Source organism: Misgurnus anguillicaudatus, chromosome 6, assembly GCF_027580225.2.
Source record: "Misgurnus anguillicaudatus chromosome 6, ASM2758022v2, whole genome shotgun sequence".
NCBI classification, from domain to species: domain Eukaryota; kingdom Metazoa; phylum Chordata; class Actinopteri; order Cypriniformes; family Cobitidae; genus Misgurnus; species Misgurnus anguillicaudatus.
The window spans coordinates 3,970,310-3,993,094 of NC_073342.2; the positions used below are offsets into that span (position 1 = coordinate 3,970,310).

At 38.3% G+C, this 22,785-nt stretch overlaps 1 protein-coding gene across 1 annotated transcript; it reads right to left on the minus strand.

The window, feature by feature from the left end:
• On the minus strand, positions 1 to 21,235 carry nfatc3b (nuclear factor of activated T cells 3b). The gene is made up of 10 exons (XM_073868373.1): positions 20,644 to 21,235; positions 15,598 to 16,720; positions 15,277 to 15,437; positions 11,661 to 11,862; positions 11,072 to 11,244; positions 10,112 to 10,252; positions 9,918 to 9,973; positions 9,653 to 9,779; positions 5,942 to 6,724; positions 1 to 737 (listed from the first exon to the last, which is right to left on the minus strand). The coding sequence occupies exons 1-10, from the start codon at positions 20,723 to 20,725 to the stop codon at positions 670 to 672; spliced, it is 2,916 nt and encodes a 971-aa protein (XP_073724474.1). The 5' UTR covers positions 20,726 to 21,235; the 3' UTR covers positions 1 to 669.
• Positions 21,236 to 22,785: the final 1,550 nt, after the last annotated feature.

The following is a 22,785-nucleotide window of genomic DNA, read 5'->3' on the forward strand; positions in this document are numbered from 1 at the left end:
TATGCAAAAAATATTTTAATGTATTTTTTCAAACGTTGAACAGTTTTATTTACATCAAAAATACAAACAAATCATGTGAAATTTAAATAAAATTCACTTTGAAGGAAATATCACACAAAATATCCAATTTTTTATGATAAGTACAAATTCATAAATACAAAGTCATTTTGAAAAACGATCAGGCAATGAAAATTAAAAGATCTCAAACAGGTATCACAGTTCATTAAAGTGAGATTCAGCAGATTGAAACATTGGGTGTGCATTATATGCTACATGCTGGTGTAGTTTTCTTTATTATTTTTTCTGAACTGCTTTATTATTAATTGCAAGACTTTTAATTACATTAAAACTCCAAATTAAGACAAATGAAACATTTTATTCACTGAAAGGCAATTGAGGTTTTAAGGCACTAACTGAAAAAACTATGACTGGTCAACATTTTACATTCACATTTAAAACGACCAGTTTAAAAATGTTCGAAACCTTTATGCACACTCTTTTCTATGGAAACTTTATACATGATATTGATGATAAAAAAAACACTTTCTTCAAATGCAGTAAATAGTACGAGGATGCTGTTACAACAATGAGTCAACATTTTCTTTGCAGTACTTATAAGTCATATGCATCATTTCCATTTACTTTTCCTTTTCGTTCATGAGAGTAGAGCTACGGCATGCTGCTGGCATTCCCTGAATCTGGAGTGTCGAACAAATCTCTGACGATAATCTCACTTACTGCAAAAAGAAACAAAAATATAAGAAGTCATTGTGATAAATCTCTCAAAGCATTAAAAACCAGCTATTAATATCTTTGCATGATGACATTTTCAATGAAAAAAAAAAGTTTACAATGTGCACAATAGCATTCAAAGTAATATGAATATATAATACTGTGATGAATTGATGCAAGATACCTCTATAGTCCTTAAAAAATGCAACATTTTGTTTTTGTCCATGTACAGTTTATTAATCCATCTGAAGGCAGCATTATACAGTACATCTTATAATCATTGATGTCCCTCTGCATTGCTTTAACTTAAAGCATGCTTGAGCTTTTGCACAGAATCACTGTTTACACCTAACACCTTACATGGTTGGTGTTAAACCACAAAGACTAAAACTGAGTTACTACTATTACTGTGTAGTTATACATTGTATTGCTTTCGAGGCTTAAATTTAAACCAGCTCCACAAGTGTCTAGTAAAAAAGGTAAGCATCCTAAGCAAATGTCTATCAAACAAATCTATTAAATGGGTCATATTAAAATTATTTTTTAAGATGTAAAATAAGTGTCCCCAGAGTGCATGTGAAGATTGGCTCAAAATACCCATCAGATAATTTATTATTACATGTTAAAATTGACACTTTGTAAGTGCGAGCAAAAATGTGTGGTTTTTGGTTGTGTCCTTTAAAATGCAAATGAGCTGATGAAATGCAAACACTGATGGTGGTTTGTTGAATAATTATTGTGCTGTCAATAATGTTTTCTTTCTCTTTCTCTCTGCACTAAATGTCAGTGCCGTGGTTGGATAGTGCAGAATAAAGGGTGGTATTATTGTAATAAGACTTGCACCTACATCACACAACAGGTGGAATCTGAATGACCTATTTTTCCTCATGCTTGCAGAGAATGGTTTACCAAAACTAAGTTACTGGGTTGACCGTTTCCACATTATCTTGGATGATATAAGAACTGGGGACCAAACTATAGCACTTGTCTGACAAGGAAAATGTCAGATTTTCATTATATGCCCCCTTTAAATTTACAATATGATATGCATCACTGAATTCATGAGCATACAGACTGTGAGCTTTAAATATTTGGACAAGAATCTGTTTGAGTGTAGATGAAAGACGACACGTAGATTCTGGGAATGATAGCAGACAACAGCACTCACTCAACAGGGGTATTGGAGCCCACTCCACCTGTCCTCTCCAACACACGGTAACAGCAGGACGGGTACACAAAAATATACAAATTCTATGCTCAGGTTTGTTTTATTATCAAATTAAATAATGATTATTTTTAGATTATTATTTTAGTATAGTTTAGTGCATTACCCCAGTATGTGTACATAGTCTCTATAAATGTGGTTATTTAGCCCTAGGGCCAGATTCAGTGTTGGGGGTAACGCATTATAAGTAACTTGCATTAATATTACTTTTCTGAAGTAACGAATAAAGTAACGCATTACTTTATACATTTACAATTTAAGTTACTTTTTGAAAAAAGTAACGCGAGTTATTTTTCAGTTTAATTCATTCGATTTTTTAAAAAATGCATACGCGCCTGAGCCGTTTGAGTGAGAAACGGAGATGGCAGGCCAGAGCTTGACATTTTTGCAATGGAAATATGCAATTTCTGAATTTTTTCAGTCTTAAAAACATCTGCAAGGCATGAAAGAGATCAAGCCTTAGCCAAGTAAGAAAAAGTAACGCAAAAGTAACTTAAAAGTAAAGTAAGTATTACTTTCAATGAAAAGTAACCAAGTAACGCAAATAGTTACTTGTTTGGGAGTAACTTAATATTGTAATGCACTTTTAAATTACTTTTAAAAGTAACTTTCCCCAACACTGGCCATATTTACTTAACAGAAGCGATGGGCAAACTTCGATCACTTGGATGAATAGGGCTGTGCCAATTAATCGTGCAAATGTGCGTTTTCTCAATTAATGAATTTGAATGAATTACGGTGAAATGCCGCCACATCCAAAAGCCAGAGGGCGCTCTCGTGTAGAAGCGCCATTTGTGCCACAGAAGAAGTAGCATTATAAACACTATTCCAGGAAATGTCTAAAGGAATATTTATATCGCTGTACTTCAGATTGTTTCAGGTATTTTAATGATAATAAAGAATATTTTGATTGTGTTTGTTGCTTTTTTAAATGCACGACACGTTATAAACGACTTAAACTCATAGTGATTTTATACTGATAAGGGCTTCCTACTGACCACAGAGCCGTAGTACACGCACAAGCTGTGCATGAAACACAAAATCGGAGCCTTGCGATTCAGAATCGATTTCTGGCAGGTCTTTTTAATGGGTTGTATCGTCACAGCCCTATTGATGAAGCTAACGCGGAAGTGACTTAAACTCCAATTCATCGACTGCCCGCTAGAGGCTGGCTCCAAAAAGGAGTCACTCAATTCCCATAGACCCCCATGTTAAAATGCCCAACTTTACAGCAGAAAATAATAAGCCTGGTACAAAAAGTGATTTTGGTCTATATAGCTAAATTGTCTGTGAGTGGGTGTGATTTTTTTTAACTCATCTGTTTAAATTTATTAAGCTTTAAAGTTCTGCATAATTAAGGGCGTGGCCACGACTTTAGTGAACTGACACTACAGACGAGCTAGGTGGGTGTGGTTTCAGCAACCAGCCGCCTTAGCTTCACCCACTTCCCTCCTCTTTACCCCTTTTCGATTATCGGCGAGTGATGGGCGGTGGCACAATGGCAACTATTGGCTCTTCACAAACCTATAGGTGACATCACAGACACTAAGTCCATAACGCAAGGCGCAACGCACTGCCTTTTTTAAAAAAAGAGCAGTGCGACGCGGCTTTTTATATTGCTAAGAAAAACCGAGTCAGCTGTCTTGTCAATCAAATATTGAAGCGTGAGCGCTCTTTTGCTGTTAACTGTCATATTAGCGGAAACTTTAAAAAGAGGGCGCTTGCTCTGACCTTGTTTGAGGGTGAGAGGTGCACAAACACGCAGGAGAGAGTGGGGTCCGGTTCTTCAAAGCAACTGTAAACTTCCCTCACCACAACGTAAGGCCCGCCTCAACCCCTCGATTGGAAAGACGCGAATGACGTCGAGCGCTTCTCCGCTCTCAGCGCTCCTTTAAAAGCGCGTGCTGCAGCTGGCGGCAAAAACCGCAACAGGCTGGGCGCGCATAACAGCACACAAACGCTCCCTGCCCATAGAATATCATTCATAAATGGCGCCTGCAACTGCCATAAACGCTTTTGGTGTGATCAGCCCCTTAATCTTTATATTCTTAGATTTTATTCTTTAATTTTATGATCACGTGTCTTGATGTTGAATTTGAACTGGAGCTTTCAATTACCAAGAAAAAATTAAAAAATTCATAAAAAATAAAAATTAATAAAAGCTCTTTCTGATTCTGTATATTTATATCATACAATTTTTATTTAACTATTTTTATTTCAGAACATTTTATTTTTAAATTACAGTTATTTTGTTCAAATCCATATATTACCTAAGATGAATCACTTAGTTGTTTTCTCTCTTTGGATCTCTTTGGATAGAAGCGTCTTTTAAATGCTTACATGTAATGTGATGTATCTCATTTCAGCTATTAAAAAAAGTAGATATAATAGCTAGTAGCTAAAAATGTAGCAGTTCTGCTCAAATGTTTTTAAGGAACACATTGAAGGGGCACCTTCATGAGCAAAGGTCAAGTTCAGTCAAGGCCATATGATATATATCTTCTTCCAAGACCGTCACAATACAGCTGTGTAACACTAGCGGAGGATTTGACTCTACGGTATATTTAGCTCTTTCTGTGACACTCCATTCAATGCCAGTATCCTCTTTCTCACTGCACTGCGGGACTGGTGACTAAAATTAGGTTCAAACTAAACAGGCGTCCAGACACGCGGGGTGGCAGCTGCTAGTTTTTCTTGGGAGTAAACAAAAAGTCTGGCTGGCATATGGCGCAAAGCAAGCAAACGTTTTGTTAATGCGGTCTGGGGTAAGATATTGACCCAGTATGAGATGCAACCAAAAGTGTGCATTACTTGTAAACAGATAATGAACAAGCAGAACCACTGTTAGATGGGAAAATGTTAATTAAATTCATTACAATTATTTATTACATTTTAGACATTTTACACACTTGTAAAATAAGTTCAAAACAAATAAATCTGCATTTCTCAGACCAATAATTTATGAAATTTACCAGCTATATTAATTTCCTACTGGTCATGAAATTGGATTTTGACAGTTAAAGGTACAATATGTAGGATTTTTGCATTAAAATGTCCAAAAACTATATTTTGTTAACGTGTGTACTTACATTACTCCAAATGTTTACAACAATGTAGGGCTGCAGCTATCAATTCTTTTTGTAATCGATTAATCTAGCACTTAATCGATAATCACATAATTTGTGTGTGTGTTTTTAAACCATAGCTTTTTCATTCACAGCAGTTTTCATTCACACTTCTGCCGTTGTGCAATTACACATGCAGAACAGTATTACGCAGTAACCACACATGTAACCCACAGTAGTAGTGCAACAGCCGAAGAAGAAGCCGCTTGGCCAGTAAACCCAAAAAAGAAGAAGCAGCAGCAGCTTGTTGTATATGATTAGCTGTAATGGAGGTAAATGGACAAATTTTGTTGCAGCTTGAGTTTATCACTACTCAACTTGACCCATCTTTGTTTGTACTGTCGTAAGGTAGAAATGCGGAAAGAGGATTGTTTTTACCTAATGGGAGGGTTTCTAGCGGACCAATCACAGCACTTGCGATCCGCATAGAATAGACACGTTGTTACAATTTTGCACGTCAGGCTACGCAGAGCTTACAGCGCAGCTACAGCACAGATTCTATGCGAGACCATAAATTGGGCTCAAGTTTCCAAATTTTCTTGAGTAGCTTCTTTGAATTTACATCGGATGTTGATATACCATTAATTTACGTAAGGTTACTGGACAACTGGACTCGACAAAGCCGAACTGCACTTGGCATTTGGAGAGTGTTCGTTTTGGACCCGGCTTCTACTATTGGAAATAATGTAACACAAACAAGGTTGGTAAATTGTGCTGTCATAAACACATTCAAGTCTTGCCTCGCCCTATATGACATGTAAGTGCACACCTGTAACATGATTTTTGGCAATTGTTTAAGGTAATCTTAACTTGTTTTAAATCTGTAACATTCCCTCAAAAGTTTTGTTTAGAAACTTACCATCATCGAGAGTGATATCCTGTAGTCCAATAGTCTGAAAGGTCAGCTCTTTTTCCTCTGGCTCCTGTTTAATGTTTAGGCTCTCTTCACCTTGTGAAGATGTGTAATCCAATGTGGACACACTTTTGCCACCTGCCTTAAGGGATGTGGGGACTTTGTGGGGATCAGGGTCCATCAAGCCTTCCTTGATAGAAGATGAGTTAGAAGGCACTTTAGCAAGAGAAGCAGACAACATCTCGGACGAGGAGGACTCTGGGAATTGCACCGAATCAAAAGAGGGCAGATCAGACCTGTGGACACTTGGGTTAGTTATCAGAGACTGGCTGCATGCTGAGGAGGACCCGAAGTTGTGGAGATTATGGCTGTGTTTTGAAGGCATGTCCTGGTATCCTTTGGCTGGTTGAGATATTGCCTGATTTGCAAAGTTTTGGAAAGAACCACCATCAATGGGAAGACAAGGTTGTCCTTTGTAAGACATGTTCTGTTGAGGCTTTTGGTACAAAGTCTCCAAGTCTACTGTTTGTTGGTGAAACACGGTGTGCTGGTCTACTCCAGTGCTACTGGTCGGATGAGAAAGGTTAAGATACAAAGCATCCTGAGGTGAGTAACTGAAATGGGCTGATGATGGGGCACAGACAGATCCTCTGGACAGCAGCCATTGCTCAAGGGGTTGGACCTGGTTGGATGGAATTTGATCCCCACTGGTGCGGAGTCCAGCTGGGGAGGTAGAATGATCCTCAAGAGTATTGGTGTCCACACTAAACTCCTGCTTTACTTGCACTCCTGGAATGAAGATGTTCAACACATTAATTTTTAAGCATTCTTAAAATGTAGGTCTTAGCTGGTAGAAATAAAATACAGTACTGTGCAAAAGTGATGTCTAGAGGTGGAAATTTTGTACAATATTTACTTTTAATGCCCCTCAGGTTAAATGGAAAAAACCCTAAACATTTAAAGTCGTCATGAAACAGATGTAGCGATTGTCTTATTTTGCCTGTGATGACATATATCCGAGTGAAATGGCTTTTGAAATAAAATAAGGTAGGGCTGGACTTGAATTCATCCATTGAGAACTGATCGTCTGATCGTCTGAAGTTGGGTCATGTTGCAATTTGTTAATCGTTGCAATCTTTTCTGGGAGCCCACCCACCTGCCATACCATATGACCTGAAGTAAGGAGAGATTGTTTCGAGGAGGGAAGGAGATTTGCATTTTTGATTAAAGGGGGGGTTTAATGGCATTTCATGCATTCTGACTTATTAACACAGTTATAGAGTTGTTTCCTCACGCTAAACATAGGCAACGTTTCAAAAAAGAGTCTTTCTGTGCCGAATGCACTTCCCCAGAGTTCATACAAGTTTCGGAAATTTTTTTCCGATTACGGGTCCAGCTAGTCATGGGCCTTAAATTCTTCTTTAAGCTGAGACTCAATCAAAATCCCTATTGGGAAGACACGCCACTAGGCGGCCATATTTGCAACACCTGTGAGCAGGTATTTAAGTCATGCTAAGACTGATGTCCTATATCTACTTTCAGCTACTGAGCATGTGTACAGGTTACCATATGCCTAACATGACTTAGTGTAGAGCCTCTCCCACAGAGAATCGTCAGTCTTTGTTGGTTGATGATTGGTTCTTTTAACTGACTTTCATTTCCAGACCAACCATATTGGGCGTTGCATTGTCACCCTATAGTCTGATCGGCCGTGTTTGTACGATGCATGTTTTGTCTTTGGTTTGTTTTGACATGTGGACACATGCATACCTGTCATTGTGTCGTCCCCCCCTCCTTATCTTATTCATTCCTATTATGTTCCTCTCGGTTCAACTATCCTTGTTCCCCTCTCATTATTTCTGCTATTTATTTCCTGTTTCTCTTGTCAGTCTGTTTATGTAGACTATCGCTGCTCTTGTCCAGTCTAGTTCAATTAGTGAGGAAATTAATCTTTGTTTGTTTTTCTGTGTCTATTTTGTTAGGCTCCGGAGACCTTCCTGTGCTTTCCCTTCTGCCTCCTCTCAGTTCTCTGCAGATCGAGTCCTGCTGCCATCTGCCCCCCTCTTCTACTCTCTCTGTGCCTAGCTTCGCATCGGCCGTCCCTTCTGTGACTTTTTCCATCCATCCCGCCTGCCTGGCCGCCCTGCTGCTCTACTTAGTAACCCTTTCTGTCTGCCACCATGCCCTTTGACCCTGTTTGCCGGGTGCCACCTCTCGGCTTAGGCTCGCTCCTGTGCTTCCCTGCTCCTTGGCCCACTTTGTTAAGTTTCTGCATTCCAGAACTAAGATTTTCTTTGTCTATTCAATAAACATTGTTGAGCCTGCAATTTAATCTCTGACCTCTCTCCGGACAATAGCAGTGCTTAATCCTGTTATATTCAATATATTTGCTTCGGTTTATACTTCAAACACAAAATGCAATCTTTAATAAAATATTTAAAAAAAAAACACTAAGTTGGACATCTCTTTAGGCCACTACTCTGTGTATTAAGAAATAAAGAAATGGTCACACCAGTTCTTCAATACACTCAGACTTTCCAAAATTGCTAGTGTAGGGCAAAAAAAAAATCTTCCTTCTCCAAGTGGACATTTCACAGGAATTAATAATTTGGGAAGTTAATGGCGGGGTGCATGATTTTGGAAAAGGGAGTCAGGGCGAGTACCAAAACACACTGGTAGCCAATCAGCAGTAAGGGGCGTGTCTACTAACCAACATCTTTGGCTGGGTTGCATACTGTATGTGTGGGGTGGGTCTATCAAAAGAAGGTCCAGATTCTATAGGGGTAGGTGCGTGTTTGTTTAGGTGATTTCAAATGTCAACACTGGCTTTCAACGATGATGGACCCCGCCTTTAATCCTATTATGCTGTGTACATGCCAAACATGAAGCATTGCGTTCCTCGCTCTAGATTACTCACGGGATTTAACTTTGTGTCATGCAAATATTTCACTTAAGTTGAAAATGTTCAATGTTTGAGGCGAATAGCGTGTGTTTTGGCTGCAATCTCACCATTCACGCGTGTTTGTGTTTATTCGCGTCTTTGCATGACTTTGTATGTAACCAAATCCTCGAATTCATGTTTGGTGCGTACACCCCATTAGTATTAATACAGTATTATTATACTACTATCAATATAAGATACCCGCCACTAATGTAAAAAACGAAAGGGCATTCCGGAAGGTGATGCAACGTCAACGTATGCGACGATCGGCAGGATCATGCAGCCTCCGGACTGCAACCACCCAACTCTTTCCTGTTTTTAAACCATTGTCGCTTGGGGTTGGGGTTAGAGTTGGGTTTGGGTTAGGATGTAATTTTATGTAACAAAAAGTCGTTCTAACCCCAACCCCAAGTGACAATGGTAAAAAATTTGGAACAAAAATTGAGTAGCCAACGTCCAGAAGCGACATGATCCCGCCGATCGCCGCATAACGCGACGGCATCACCTTCCGAGATGCCCTTTCGTCTATATCCGACGCTGAGGGATTAGCATGAAAGCAACGGAGTTCCCATTTCGTCGATATAGTGACGCCAGGGGCACCCATCGCGTCTTCATACTGACGCTGAGGGCTTCAGATTTTGATGCCTGGGGAGTGAGAATGTGTTGTTAGTTATTTCAAACTGTAGTTGATTGTTTCTTCTTGACTAAGTGGGTGGGTCTACTCTAAACCAGAATGAAACACAAAATTAACCAGATCTAGTAATGAGGACAAATACCTGAAAGATACGTGAAGAACTGTGAGGAACTTCTCTTCCTCTTTCCATTGCTGACATAGAACAGCACCTGGGTGGAGGAAGCTGTGGGTTTCTTGTAATACGGAGGAATCTTCACCACAATGCTTGTCTAATCAGGAATGGGAACACATAAAAACAGTTGTGCACATGTTTAAAAATCTCTATAGCAAATGCATTTGACAAAAGCTATGTATTTGTAGTGAAAATGTAACAAGTTCTTGCTAAAGTTAAAACATAATATGCTTACATTATTACTCTTTTCTTGTACAGCTTTGACATCAACCTCCCATTGTGTTTTACCATCTGGAATGGAAAATGACAGATGGAAAAATCTTTGTAATCATATCCTAGAAGTCACCCGTAATGTTTTGTAAAACAATTCATTTAAGTAGCTTGAATTAAGAGGGCAGACATGAATCTTGTGTATTAAACATTACTTACCTGTGCTCTTTTCTAGAAAGATGACTATTGAGTCTTGGTTGATGTTTGGGCCTGTGATGTGCATTTCTTCTCCTCCAGTTACAGAACCACAGTTGGGAGTAAAGCTCTCTACCTGGGGAAGTTCCTGAGCTAAGCGTTGAGCTGAATAGAGAAAAACAATTGGCCATAAATCATTCATCAACGTTTTCCTATCAACTCTCATTCAATCAAAAACAATAAGGGTGTCTGACAAATTTTGCTTATACAGAATAAATTTTGGGAAAAACATTTTTTTATTATGCACATGTTTAAAAAAATGCTTTCTACAATGTTTCTTCCCCTGCCTCTCATACGACCCACAACCACCACCGAAATCTATGCCGTCTTTTTTTGTACGACCCACAACCACCATCGAAATCTATGCTGTCCTTTATTGTAAATCTTCAAAATATCAAAGGTATAAAACATCTGAAAGCAGTTTGCTTCATATGCTTTGGAGTTGTCCTGTACTGAATACCTTTTGGGAATATATAATTGGTAATACTTCAGAGATTATAGGTATCCAAATTAGTAAAGATCCTAGAATTTGGATATTAGGGAATATTGATTTATTAGGCTCTACTCATCATAAAAAAGATTTTTTTCACTCTTAGCAGGAACTGCCAGAAAAAAATGTATATTAGTGCACTGGAAGTAGATTCAACCCCCATCTAGACAACAATGGAAAAATGAACTGCTTTCATATTGTACCCCCGAGAAAATTCTTTTCAAAGTTAGGAAATCTCCAAAGTCTTGAAAAAATCTGGAACTCCTTTTTGAAACATTTACCTTCTCTTAGTGCAAATGAAATTTAACATTATCAATTGCTCTTTTGTTTTTGTTTTGTATAAAGGTTGTGATGTTATGTTTATATGTCTTTTTCATGCAATCTAAATGAAAAAAAAAATCTATGCCGTCTTAAAAATGACTCAATGGACTTACAGCATTCGATGGGTACAGATGCCACCTGCAGTGAGAGCACCTTTCCATTGTGCTGTGGGATATGGACACGGAATACGGCACGCACACGCGTGTTTTTACGTCCGATGTCAGTTTCCCCCTTCCGCAACTCAATGTCGGAATTCCGTAGCTTCAGGATTCCGGCACAATCAATGCTGCCAAAGAAATTCATTTTATCATCAGACAAAATTGACTTTTAGGGAGATTAAATAAAAAGAGAAATAATAGATTTTACAGATCAGCTAAAGATATTTTTTGTATAAATATCATAAAATCATCCTTAATAATGTAAAGAACATTCCGTGAAAATATAACCTTTACTATTGACTAATACATCAAATATTGAAATCAGTGATTGAAATCAAACTTTGATGCTCCCAATCTCGTCATTAGAGACAGGGCTACATATTATTGGTTGTTGGATCAATTGGCAGTCAGTCTGCGGCCATCATCTTATTGTATTTAAAAGCCGAACAGTCTGCCATGTGACTACATCATTTATGCAAAAACCCATTCTCTCTGAATGGAGCAGGGCTGGTAAATGTAAATCAGTGGTGACTCAGACGAGTACCTGGCACACATGTTGTTTTCAGGGAGGAGAGGTATTTCCAAAACTTTGGTGCCGCCAAACATTGTCTCCTGACTGGGTGTTGCTACAGTTTTTCCTGTAATCCTGTGCACCTGATAGAATATGTGTGGCCTGATGTAACGCTCGTCTGCTGTCCCAATGAACATATGAAGGGTCACTGCTTTCTCATTGTAGCCTATGAGCTGTAGATGTAAGAACAATTATATGAATAAACATGCAAAGTTGCTATTTATCTATCTGCCTGTCAGTCCCTCCACCTGTCCACCAATCCACCAATCAATCCGCCAATCAATCAATCAATCAATCAATCAATCAATCAATCAATCCATCCATCAATCAATCCGTCTGTCAAATCTTTAAACCATTATGCTTTTAAGGGCACTTATTTACATTTATGGCTTTTTTAAGCCTTTGCTAGTTTTTGCATGTGATTGTTTCTGAGAGTTCAGCCCACCTGTTCCTCAGATGGCAGAAATGGTTACCCATTTTGTGTTGTGGGTAACTAGGGTAAACAAACCAACATGTGTAACATTAGCTTTAACCATAGCACTATGTTAAAAATACCACAAGCTCTCTGTCTCTCTCGTTCTGTCCATAAGCCAGGTTGATACGCATTGAAGAATCAACGTTTTAATGATATAATATCAAATAGATTTATCTCTCGTAAAAATAAATACCAGAGCAGATGTCTTACGAGAAACACACCCTGGGGATTGGAAGCCATTCTCAATTTACCAGAACAATGAAAGCAACCGCTGGGTGAGTTCACTGAACTCTGACAAACCTCTACGTGCACAATGCAATCTGTGTGCCATGTGACTAAAAAAACAACACTGGAACGTAGCTAATAATGGGTGTTATTCTTCAATTATTAACCATTATCAATAAATTACATTGTAGTCGTTTTACTGCTGTCTTTATATTTGTAGTCACCTGGCAGCGAAAGGTTTGCGCAATAGCAACACAACCATTGGCCACCCAACCACATGACCCGCTGACACCTAAAGTAGTAGGTCAGGGCACAATTCACAAACCCCTGTGGTTTAATTACTTTTATACATTTAAAGAGCACTTATTACGTTGCTAAAAAGAACATTATTTTGCATATTCGGTAAAATGCAATGTGTTTGCGTGGTTTATGGTTCAAAAAATGCATTATTTTCCACATTAATGTTCTTCTATGCCCGGCCTGCCTGAAACGCATTCATTTTGTATAAAGCTCATCGTTCTGAAAAGTGCAATGTGCTCTGATTGGCCAGTTATCCAGTCCGTGGTTGTGATTGGCCCAATACCTTAAAGGGATAGTTCGGCCAAAAATGATATCAAACCCACGATCCACCCACCCCGAAGCTGTCCGAGATGCATATCTCCATCATTTTTCAGACAATGACATTTTCAGTTATTTTAGAAAATGTTTTAGATCTTTCAGTTAATCAAATGTGAAGTTATGGGGTCCACGACCTTCAAGTCCAAAAAGTGTGCATACATCCTTCACAAAATAAATCCAAACGGCTCCAGGATAATAAACAAAGTCATTCTGAGGGTAATGCGCGCAGTTTCGTTGTAGAAATATCCACATTTAAAACTTTATAAACCAAAATAACTTGGATCCGGTAATGCCGCCATCTTGGTCGCGTCCGCATTCAGGATGAGAGCTTACGCGGCTACAGAAGATTTTCTCTGCTGCTGCTCTGTGCCCCCACCCTCCGAATTTGTCATACGTCACTAAGAAAAGTGTGTACACTACGCTAATACTCTCTATTGAATGCGGAGGAGTCTAGGCTGGCGGTGCTGCCGTAGGGTAGTTGTTTTCGTTTATACACTTTTGAATGTGGATATTTCTACAACAGCACAACGCGGATTACCCTCAGAAGACCTTAATTTATCATACTGGAGCCGTTTGGATTTATTTTGTGAAGGATGAATGCACATTTTTTGGACTTGAAGGTCGTGGACCCCGTAACTTCACATTTAATTAACAGAAAGATCTAAAACATTTTCTAAAATAACTGAAAATGTGTTTGTCTGAAAAATGATGGACATATGCATCTCGGACAGCTTGGGGGTGAGTAAATCATGGGTTTAATATCATTTTTGGCCGAACTATCCCTTTAAGCTTATGTGTTGGAGATAAGACGCTCCTTAACATATTTGGAAGATCAGCTCCCGACAGGAGATAATATCGTCTTTACTACCTTATGAATACAAGCCCAAATCTGATCCAGAATATTTTTGCCAGCGCGGCTTGAGCAGAACATACCCTATTGATTAGGTTAGGATACTAAAACATAAAACCATGTCTGCATTTGTGATCGTAGAAATGACAAACAACAAGCGCTGCTCTGCACTGCACAAAACTCCTGTTTGAATCGTGGATTAGTCATAGACTACTTACAATTAGAATAATGATAATGTGCATCTGGTCCACGTTAACTCGATGCGCAAATAAACTGTTGCCTACAATCCTAGCTTTTATTGTAAGTCCAAGTAAAGAGATTTAAGTTGGAGACGATAACTTGCGACAGCGTGAACTTTGGCGTTTTGGAATTTTGCAGAGCGTTACGTTAACATGTACAAGTGTCATACAAGTCATAAAAAGGATGAAAAAAGGAACTCAGAGACGGGAATTGAACTCGGGTCGCTATGAGCACACTGGTGCTAATATGTCGGCGCACTAACCACAGGGATATCGGAAAAACTGTAATTAGTTTGGGAATATTGTAGTATTTTTTTTTACAAATTACTTATCTGTCAGCTTCATTATTTCTTAAAAATGAATGTTTAATCAAAAACGCAAATCCCCTTCCTAAAAAATGATCTCTCTTTACTTCTGGTCATATGGTATGGCAGGTAGGCGGGGTCCGGGAAAAGATCACAGCAATTAGCAACATGACCTAACTTCAAATGATCCAATTAGTTCTTGATGGAAGTCCAGACCTTCCTTTTTTTTCCATTTCAAAAATCGTTTCACTCAGATCCGGTCACCACAGGAAAAATAAGACTTTAATAAAATAACTTCTACTTCTGTTTCATGGCGACTTTAAATAGCTGAAAATCATGATTTCCTGTTGTCCGAACATGTCTGTGTATCAAATGCACGGCCTTGCGCTGCTAATGCAATGCTCGACTTACTAAGCTAACAGTCTACTAACGGTCTGAAGAGAATCTTGCTGAGCAGGTTCAAGTTACACTGTCAACATGTTTATAGTTTTCAACCTATATAACAGCACATCAAATTTAACAGCACAGGCATTTTAAGTTAAAACCGGTAACCACTAGTAGAGTCACCAAATGTAAAACGGAATAAAAACTTCTACCAAATACACCTCCTTCCCCCATTGTATGAAGAAACAATAGTGCTGATCCAAATGGTTAAGCCAAATGTTGACATGCTGGCCACAAGCAAAGTAATAAAAAATGTCACTGAACCACAGTGTATAATACACTTATCAGAAAGTCAACCGATAAACGCCTTACAGTTGACTCTAAACATTACAAGTACATAGAAAGCAGTGCCAAAGCCTAAAACAAATAATAGTCACTTCACAAGGGAACATTTATAGAAAGTTGATCTGAGATCTGGAATAAAATCTGAGCTTTACAATAGGGTGTCTTCCACATTCTGACTTAATGGCCCCACGACTGCCCTCCGTCTCATAATGGGCTCTGTGGTGAGGCCTCGGTTGAATCTCCATCTTGAGCTCAAACTGACCGAACTGACTGGGAAGTGGGCAATCCAACGGAGGTAAGGACGTGGACCTGAGCAGATAAGAGACACCATCAGAACTATATTAAATGTGACCTTTGTTTTATGCTATCTACTATCTAATTATGCTAACATAAACAGGATAAAAAAATGACATGGCACTGAGCAAAACACTGTATTATGTAACATTTATTTTGGAAACAAGTTATTTACCTGTATAACGGAGTGCTGACTTGCTTGGGTTTAGCCCAAGGGAACTGCCTTGGGACTGCTAAGAAATGTTCCATTATTTCCTCTTTCTTCAAAGTTGGGAGAGACATTGCTGGACCTTGGTCTGGAAGACCAGAATCCTGTTGACCAAGCAGCAGAGACACTTGGTCCTGGTTGTGGTTGGTCTGATACGTTCTCCTTGTTTTGGATGGGATGTCTACATCCAATGGAAAAGTCTGGTGGGGGGGAAATGTCCCACCTCCCATCCACGTTTCTTCAGTGACGCTCCCCCTCGGTGAATGAGAGGGTGTGGCGTTGGGGGAAAGGTGAGGGGATGTCGAACCAGGAAAGACCTCCGCGCTGGAATGTCGTCTTTTTCCACACGGCGAGTTTGACCGAGAGGAATGCCGCGAGGATGAGGAGTGGGGACGGGGACTGAGCCATGTTTCCTCTGTGACACTGGTGCGGGGAGATTGATAGGGCGACAGTGATTGGGCGTATTGATATTGCAAGGGCTGCTGTTGTTGGTTTTGGAAACGGTACCAAGGGTCTTCACCATATGCAGTCATGTAGCTGGGTGAACCGAAAGGGGAACCAAGTGGGGACACTTGAGGGGACGCCTGAGGAGAAGTGAGGGGGGACGGCAGAGGAGACCCCTGAGGTGACATAAAAGGAGAAGCCAGACGAACTCTAGCGGCCGCCTCATTTAGCTCTGCCTCTACATCATCGTAGATGTGCGAGAACGATTCACAGGAGGAGGCGTCAGACAGCCAGCTACGGGAAGACAAGCTACTGCAGGGGCTGGGACACAATGAGTCCCTGTAGGACTGATCTAGTGGGAGGAATAGCTGGTCCCTTGAAAGAGAAGAAGCACCATCTTCCCCACAAGCACCTGCTAGTTGGTCCAACTGTTGGGCACCGAGGTCCTGATGATAGTTGGCTGGGATTGATGTGATCTGAATGCTAGGACAGTCAAATATCCTGCTGGGGGACTCCATGGGTTGAATATAACTGGCATGGGGGATGACATTAGGCTGGGCTGTACAGCTGTCCTGCTGTCCTATGGGATAGTCAGGGCCGGCAGCAAAAAGGGGGTAGCGGTTGCCATCATCATCCAATTTGGATTCTAGGGTATTAACCAAATAAGAAGGGTGTTTTAAAATTAGAAGATGATGCAATACCATGGACATCAGTACACAAAACAAGCATGCAACAGAATTGACAACCCACTTTATTTTTTAAGGATTACAAAGTATAAATCATTGACAATCAATACTTCTTATTATAATTGTGGGTATTTCAGTGAGGAATCAAATAGGAATGCACTTTTGCAGTATACTGCGATCGACTCATATACTAAAACATAGCCCAAGGGTAACACTTCTTGGTTACACTTATTTTTTACAGTGTACTTGTTACGATGTAAAAACACATTTTAGTCAATAACAATAATGATTAACAACATGTACTTACTATAGGGTTATGATTTGCTTTAGGGTTAGTTGCATGTAATTATGCATAATTTACTGTTGTACTATAATAATTACATGTAACGTAAAACAAAAACACCAAAAAATAAAGTGTTACCCACTTCTTTTTTAAATGTATGACTATTGAATTGTATTGAATGTATTGTATTAAATTGTATTTGCTATTATTCCCATAACTACTAGCAAGCCTGCATTACCTAAAAAAATAGAACTTTTCACACTTGAAATAGTTAACCCCGGGTTATTCTAAACCCCAGGTAAATGGAATCCTGGGTTATTGGTTTCACATTTCACACTGTTCTACTTAAAGAAAAACACCATAGTTTTTTTAATATTTTACTATGTTCTTACTAGGGCTGTCACAATGGTTAAATAATCGTCTCATCGCGATTGTTTGACCTCATTGGAATGATTTCAGATCACCGCAATGATTGCACATCTCTTAAAAAAAACACAAGGGGGAGCTGCAGCACATGTATAAGTGAGACCATATCAGATGGCGCTCCTTTACTGACAGTGTAACGCGAATTTTCAGGTTTTGAAAGATATATTCATTAAATAATTACTTTTAAATATGTGATATGTGTTTTAATATTTACTGCCAGAAGATTTCGTTTAAATAATCACAATAATGTGTGAAAATTATTTCATGAAAATTTTTTTTTTTTTGAGAATTAAAATGTCAAAACAATAAAACAATTAACCGCCATAGTTGTCAAAGCCCTAAACAGGCAATTAATCATCATAACGTCACAATTTATTAGACAATTAACTGTTAGCCAAATTTCATAATCGTGACAGGCCTAGTTCTTCCCTCAACTTAGGCTAGAAAAAATGCTAACACAGTAACGACGCGTTGTACAAAGATTAAGTGCATGCATGGAAAAAATATAGGTTTTTATAGGGTGATCATACGTGCCATTATTCCTGGCCAGGATTTCGGGTGTGTCTTCCGGAAGTTGTATTTGTCGACCGCATACGCCATAGAGGATTTTTTTTTTATTACAGAAAAGCAAGTGTTACATTTTAAGGTAAGAATGAAACTGCGCTTGTATGTCTTATGTTTTTAACTGAATGGCGTATGCGGTCAACAAACACAACTTCTGGAAGACGCACCGAAATCCTGGCCAGGACGAAAGCATCTTTGGCAGCAATTTTTGTGTGAGCATAAGTGAACACCCCTGACCATTCGATGAGTTTCACCTCATTGTAAACCAAAGTTTAATGCATTTTAGTAAAGCTTGTTCCAGTGCACCTCTGCAGCCATTGTAGAGATAGTTGGTGACACAACAAACACCCGAAAACTCTCGGGCCAGCATTATATGTCCAAATTTCGGTCAAAACCGTTCTATTTCATCATAAACAATCTGAAAACAGGGCTTTAAGTGTAAAATACCAAACTTGTCCTTTAAATAAATGTTTCTCTCGCCCTTCAGCGTCAGCAGTGACAGAACAGATCGCAACGTAAATCTCTCTTTGCTGTTTTAAGCATAGATATATATAAAGGCTAGATGTGTTACGGCAGAGTCTCTAACGTTATCACCTGGCGGCCATCTTACCATGGGGAGCTCGCTCACTCGTAGCATTGTGTTTTAAAGGAATAGTCTACTCATTTTCAATATTAAAATATGTTATTACCTTACGCAAGCACTGGAGCGCGATGCGACGCTTCGATAGCATTTAGCTTAGCCCCATTCATTCAATGGTACCATTTAGAGATAAAGTTAAAAGTGACCAAACACATCAACGTTTTTCCTATTTAAGACAAGTAGTTATACGAGCAAGTTTGGTGGTACAAAATAAAACGTAGGAACTATATTTTATGGCGTAATAGCACTTTTGGGAGTACTTCGACTCGGCGCAGTAACACCCTCCCTCTCCCATTATGAGAGTGAGAAGGGGAGCGGACTTTTCAGGCAAGTCGAAGTACTCCCAAAAGTCCTATTACGCCATAAAATATAGTTCCTCTTTTAAATCCGCTTAGAAAAGCGCTACGTTTTATTTTGTACCACCAAACTTGCTCGTATAACTACTCGTCTTAAATAGGAAAAACGTTGATGTGTTTGGTCACTTCTAACTTTATCTCTAAATGGTACCATTGAATGAATGGGGCTAAGCTAAATACTATGGAAGCGTCGCAGCGCGCTCCAGCGCTTACGTGCACGCACACAGATGATAGAGGGATGTATCAACAATTCTTAGTTAAGGTAATAACATATTTTATTATTGAAAATGAGTAGACTATTCCTTTAATGGTGCAGGTACTTTTAAATGACCATAACTTGCTCAATTTTCTACCAATTTTTTTTTTTTAGGTAAAGCAATCCCTTCATAACCCTGGGTTAATTTCAGGGATAACACCACTTCTAAATAACAAGTGTGAAACAATCCTTATAGGGTTAAAAGCGAGGTTTAGAACGAAGATAACCCGGGGTTAAGCGTAGTGTGAAAAGCCCTAAAATTTGGCTGGTGTTTAATATTATTTTATTTGCCTTATAAAAGGTAAAGTTAAAGGAATTTAAACCTTTTGTTTTCCAGTCAGTTTATGAAACCATAATGATAAACTTCTAAAAAAATAAAATTGATGGTAGTTATGCTCAATGTCCAATATAATCATCTCATCCTGTAATCGGGAACAACTGGTAAAGTCTAAAGCGAAATTGTATACCCAGTCCTCAATAACATAACGAAAAACAACCAAATGTTCCAAACTCCCACGAGGTTATCTATCTCTTTGCATATGGATTTGACCATTATAAAGATGGTGATCATTCAGAGAAGCGACTCAAGCTGACAGCTGTCAAAAGTGCAACAGTAGCTGACCATAAATATCACACACTCGTATCCACGAGCTAGAGATGCTACCACAATGATAAGACTATCTGTACGCCATCCTAACACTTCAGCTGTCAACATTTCATAGAAATGCATTTGACAGATACATTCAAAGCTTTACATTTGATCAATATTATTCGTGTTACCCGTTTCAAACCCACAACCTTTGCGCTGCTAACTTAAGGTACAGGAACACATTTAGCCCAACAATAACAACTTTAACGGTGACTTCCTGAGTTTCTAACTAGCCAAACAACAATAACAAACAAACAAAATGTGAAGACCTCACAGGAACAGGACTGAATTGCAGTGTGTAGTGTAGTTACAGTGTAACAACAACAAACGGCATGTATAGGAAGTACAGTGACATGTTACGCTTTACAGTGTCAAACAACACGCAAAATAACAAAAAAATATGAAAACAATAAAACAACGTGTCTGTGTTTGACTATTCTCCAAGATATTTTAAATAAAAAATAGTAAATGCACAATAAAGATGTCATTTTAATAAAGTTGTTTCGCATGATTGAGGTTTGACCTTCCTTTTCTTTCACAACTACAAGTACTGAAACATTTGATGCTGAAACACAAGGAAGTAGTGTTTCATTGACATAATACAACACATCAAACACAACCAATTTATAAAAAAAACATTACAACTTGACGCAACCCACTACACTCGCGCGTTTTAATCGCGTCGCGATTACTGTACTACTGTACAAACCCGTGTGGGCCAGCGAGGGCTGCTGATGAGCGCTCTCCCCGAAAATCAGCCTGAAGTCCAGTTCCTCACTGTAGTTTGCCATGGCATCAGAGAGGTCCGCTCCACTTCCACCGGTTCGACTCCAAAACGACACTACATGTATGTTTACACAAACAAGCCCATGCGTGCGCACACGCGACTGCAACGCTCCAACTTTTTGAAAGCGACTCTCTTGGGCTGACAGAACAGAGAGACGGTGTCAGCTTAAAACCCGGAACACGCGCTCCAAAACCTCTCAAGTTGGTTAAGTCGAGACTTTGATGTCGTTTCTTAGAGTTTGTCGACGTGTGACGCGTTATGCCATGTTTTGCGATCACCTAGAGTCCCGCGCGCACGTTGATAGCTACTGTAAAGTTAAATTTACACCAGCCGTGACGTCACGCCATTTGACAGACTACAAACACTCGGAAAGTGAACGCGGACGGCGTGCGCGCGCTCGCGACCTCGTTTGAAAACGGCGATAACATGTAACTAGTGCGCGGGAACCATTCAGATTTAACAACACAATACGGTTAAATTTAAATAACCACAATATTTCCGTTTATATAAAAACTAGCAATTTTCAATGTAAGACTATTGCGTAAAAAGCCCCTTCACGTTACAAAGTTACTATGGTAACCGGTTTCCGCCAAAATACCACACTTCTTTTTGTAAATAATAGATAGTATCTCGTTTCCCACAATCTGTGTCATTTCTTAATGCATTTATTTGACGACATTGTGGTTAACTACTGCTACTAGTTCAAAGTAGCAATTACAGTAATACTTTTACTGATTAACTTTAGTAATTAACACAGTTCAATATCCTTACTAAAAATAATGTTTTATTATAGTAAAAGTATAGTAACCATCTTTTTCGGCATACTATTTGTTAAACCAGTTAAAATATCCCACCAGGCATATGAGCGACCTTTAACATTGAAATATGGTTGAAATAATGTCAGTTCTTGTTTCAACGTTGAAAAAACATTAATAAAACAGTTAATGCTAAACGGTTGTAAAAGGTTAATAAAATGCTTAAAAATCAACTTTGAAATATGGTTGAAATAATGTCAGTTCTTGTTTCAACGTTGAAAAACATTAATAAAACAGTTAATGCTAAATGGTTGTAAAAGGTTAATAAAATGCTTAAAAATCAACGTTTAAATATGGTTGAAATAATGTCAGTTCTTGTTTCAAAGTTGAAAAAACGTTGAAAAAACAGTTAATGCTAAATGGTTGTAAAAGGTTAATAAAATGCTTAAAAATCAACGTTTAAATATGGTTGAAATAATGTCAGTTCTTGTTTCAAAGTTGAAAAAACTTTGAAAAAACAGTTAATGCTAAATGGTTGTAAAAGGTTAATAAAATGCTTAAAAATCAACTTTGAAATATGGTTGAAATAATGTCAGTTCTTGTTTCAACGTTGAAAAAGATTAATAAAACAGTTAATGCTAAATGGTTGTAAAAGGTTAATAAAATGCTTAAAAGTCAATGTTGAAATAATGTCAGTTCTTGTTTCAACGTTGAAAAACATTAATAAAACAGTTAATGCTAAATGGTTGTAAAAGGTTAATAAAATGCTTAAAAATCAATGTTGAAATATGGTTGAAATAATGTCAGTTCTTGTTTCAAAGTTGAAAAAACGTTGAAAAAACAGTTAATGCTAAATGGTTGTAAAAGGTTAATAAAATGCTTAAAAATCAACGTTTAAATATGGTTGAAATAATGTCAGTTCTTGTTTCAAAGTTGAAAAAACGTTGAAAAAACAGTTAATGCTAAATGGTTGTAAAAGGTTAATAAAATGCTTAAAAATCAACTTTGAAATATGGTTGAAATAATGTCAGTTCTTGTTTCAACGTTGAAAAAGATTAATAAAACAGTTAATGCTAAATGGTTGTAAAAGGTTAATAAAATGCTTAAAAATCAACGTTTAAATATGGTTGAAATAATGTCAGTTCTTGTTTCAACGTTGAAAAAAATATTAATAAAACAGTTAATGCTAAACGATTGTAAAAGGTTAATAAAATGCTTAAAAATCAACGTTAAAATATGGTTGAAATAATGTCAGTTCTTGTTTCAACGTTGAAAAAACATTGATAAAACAGTTAATGCTAAATGGTTG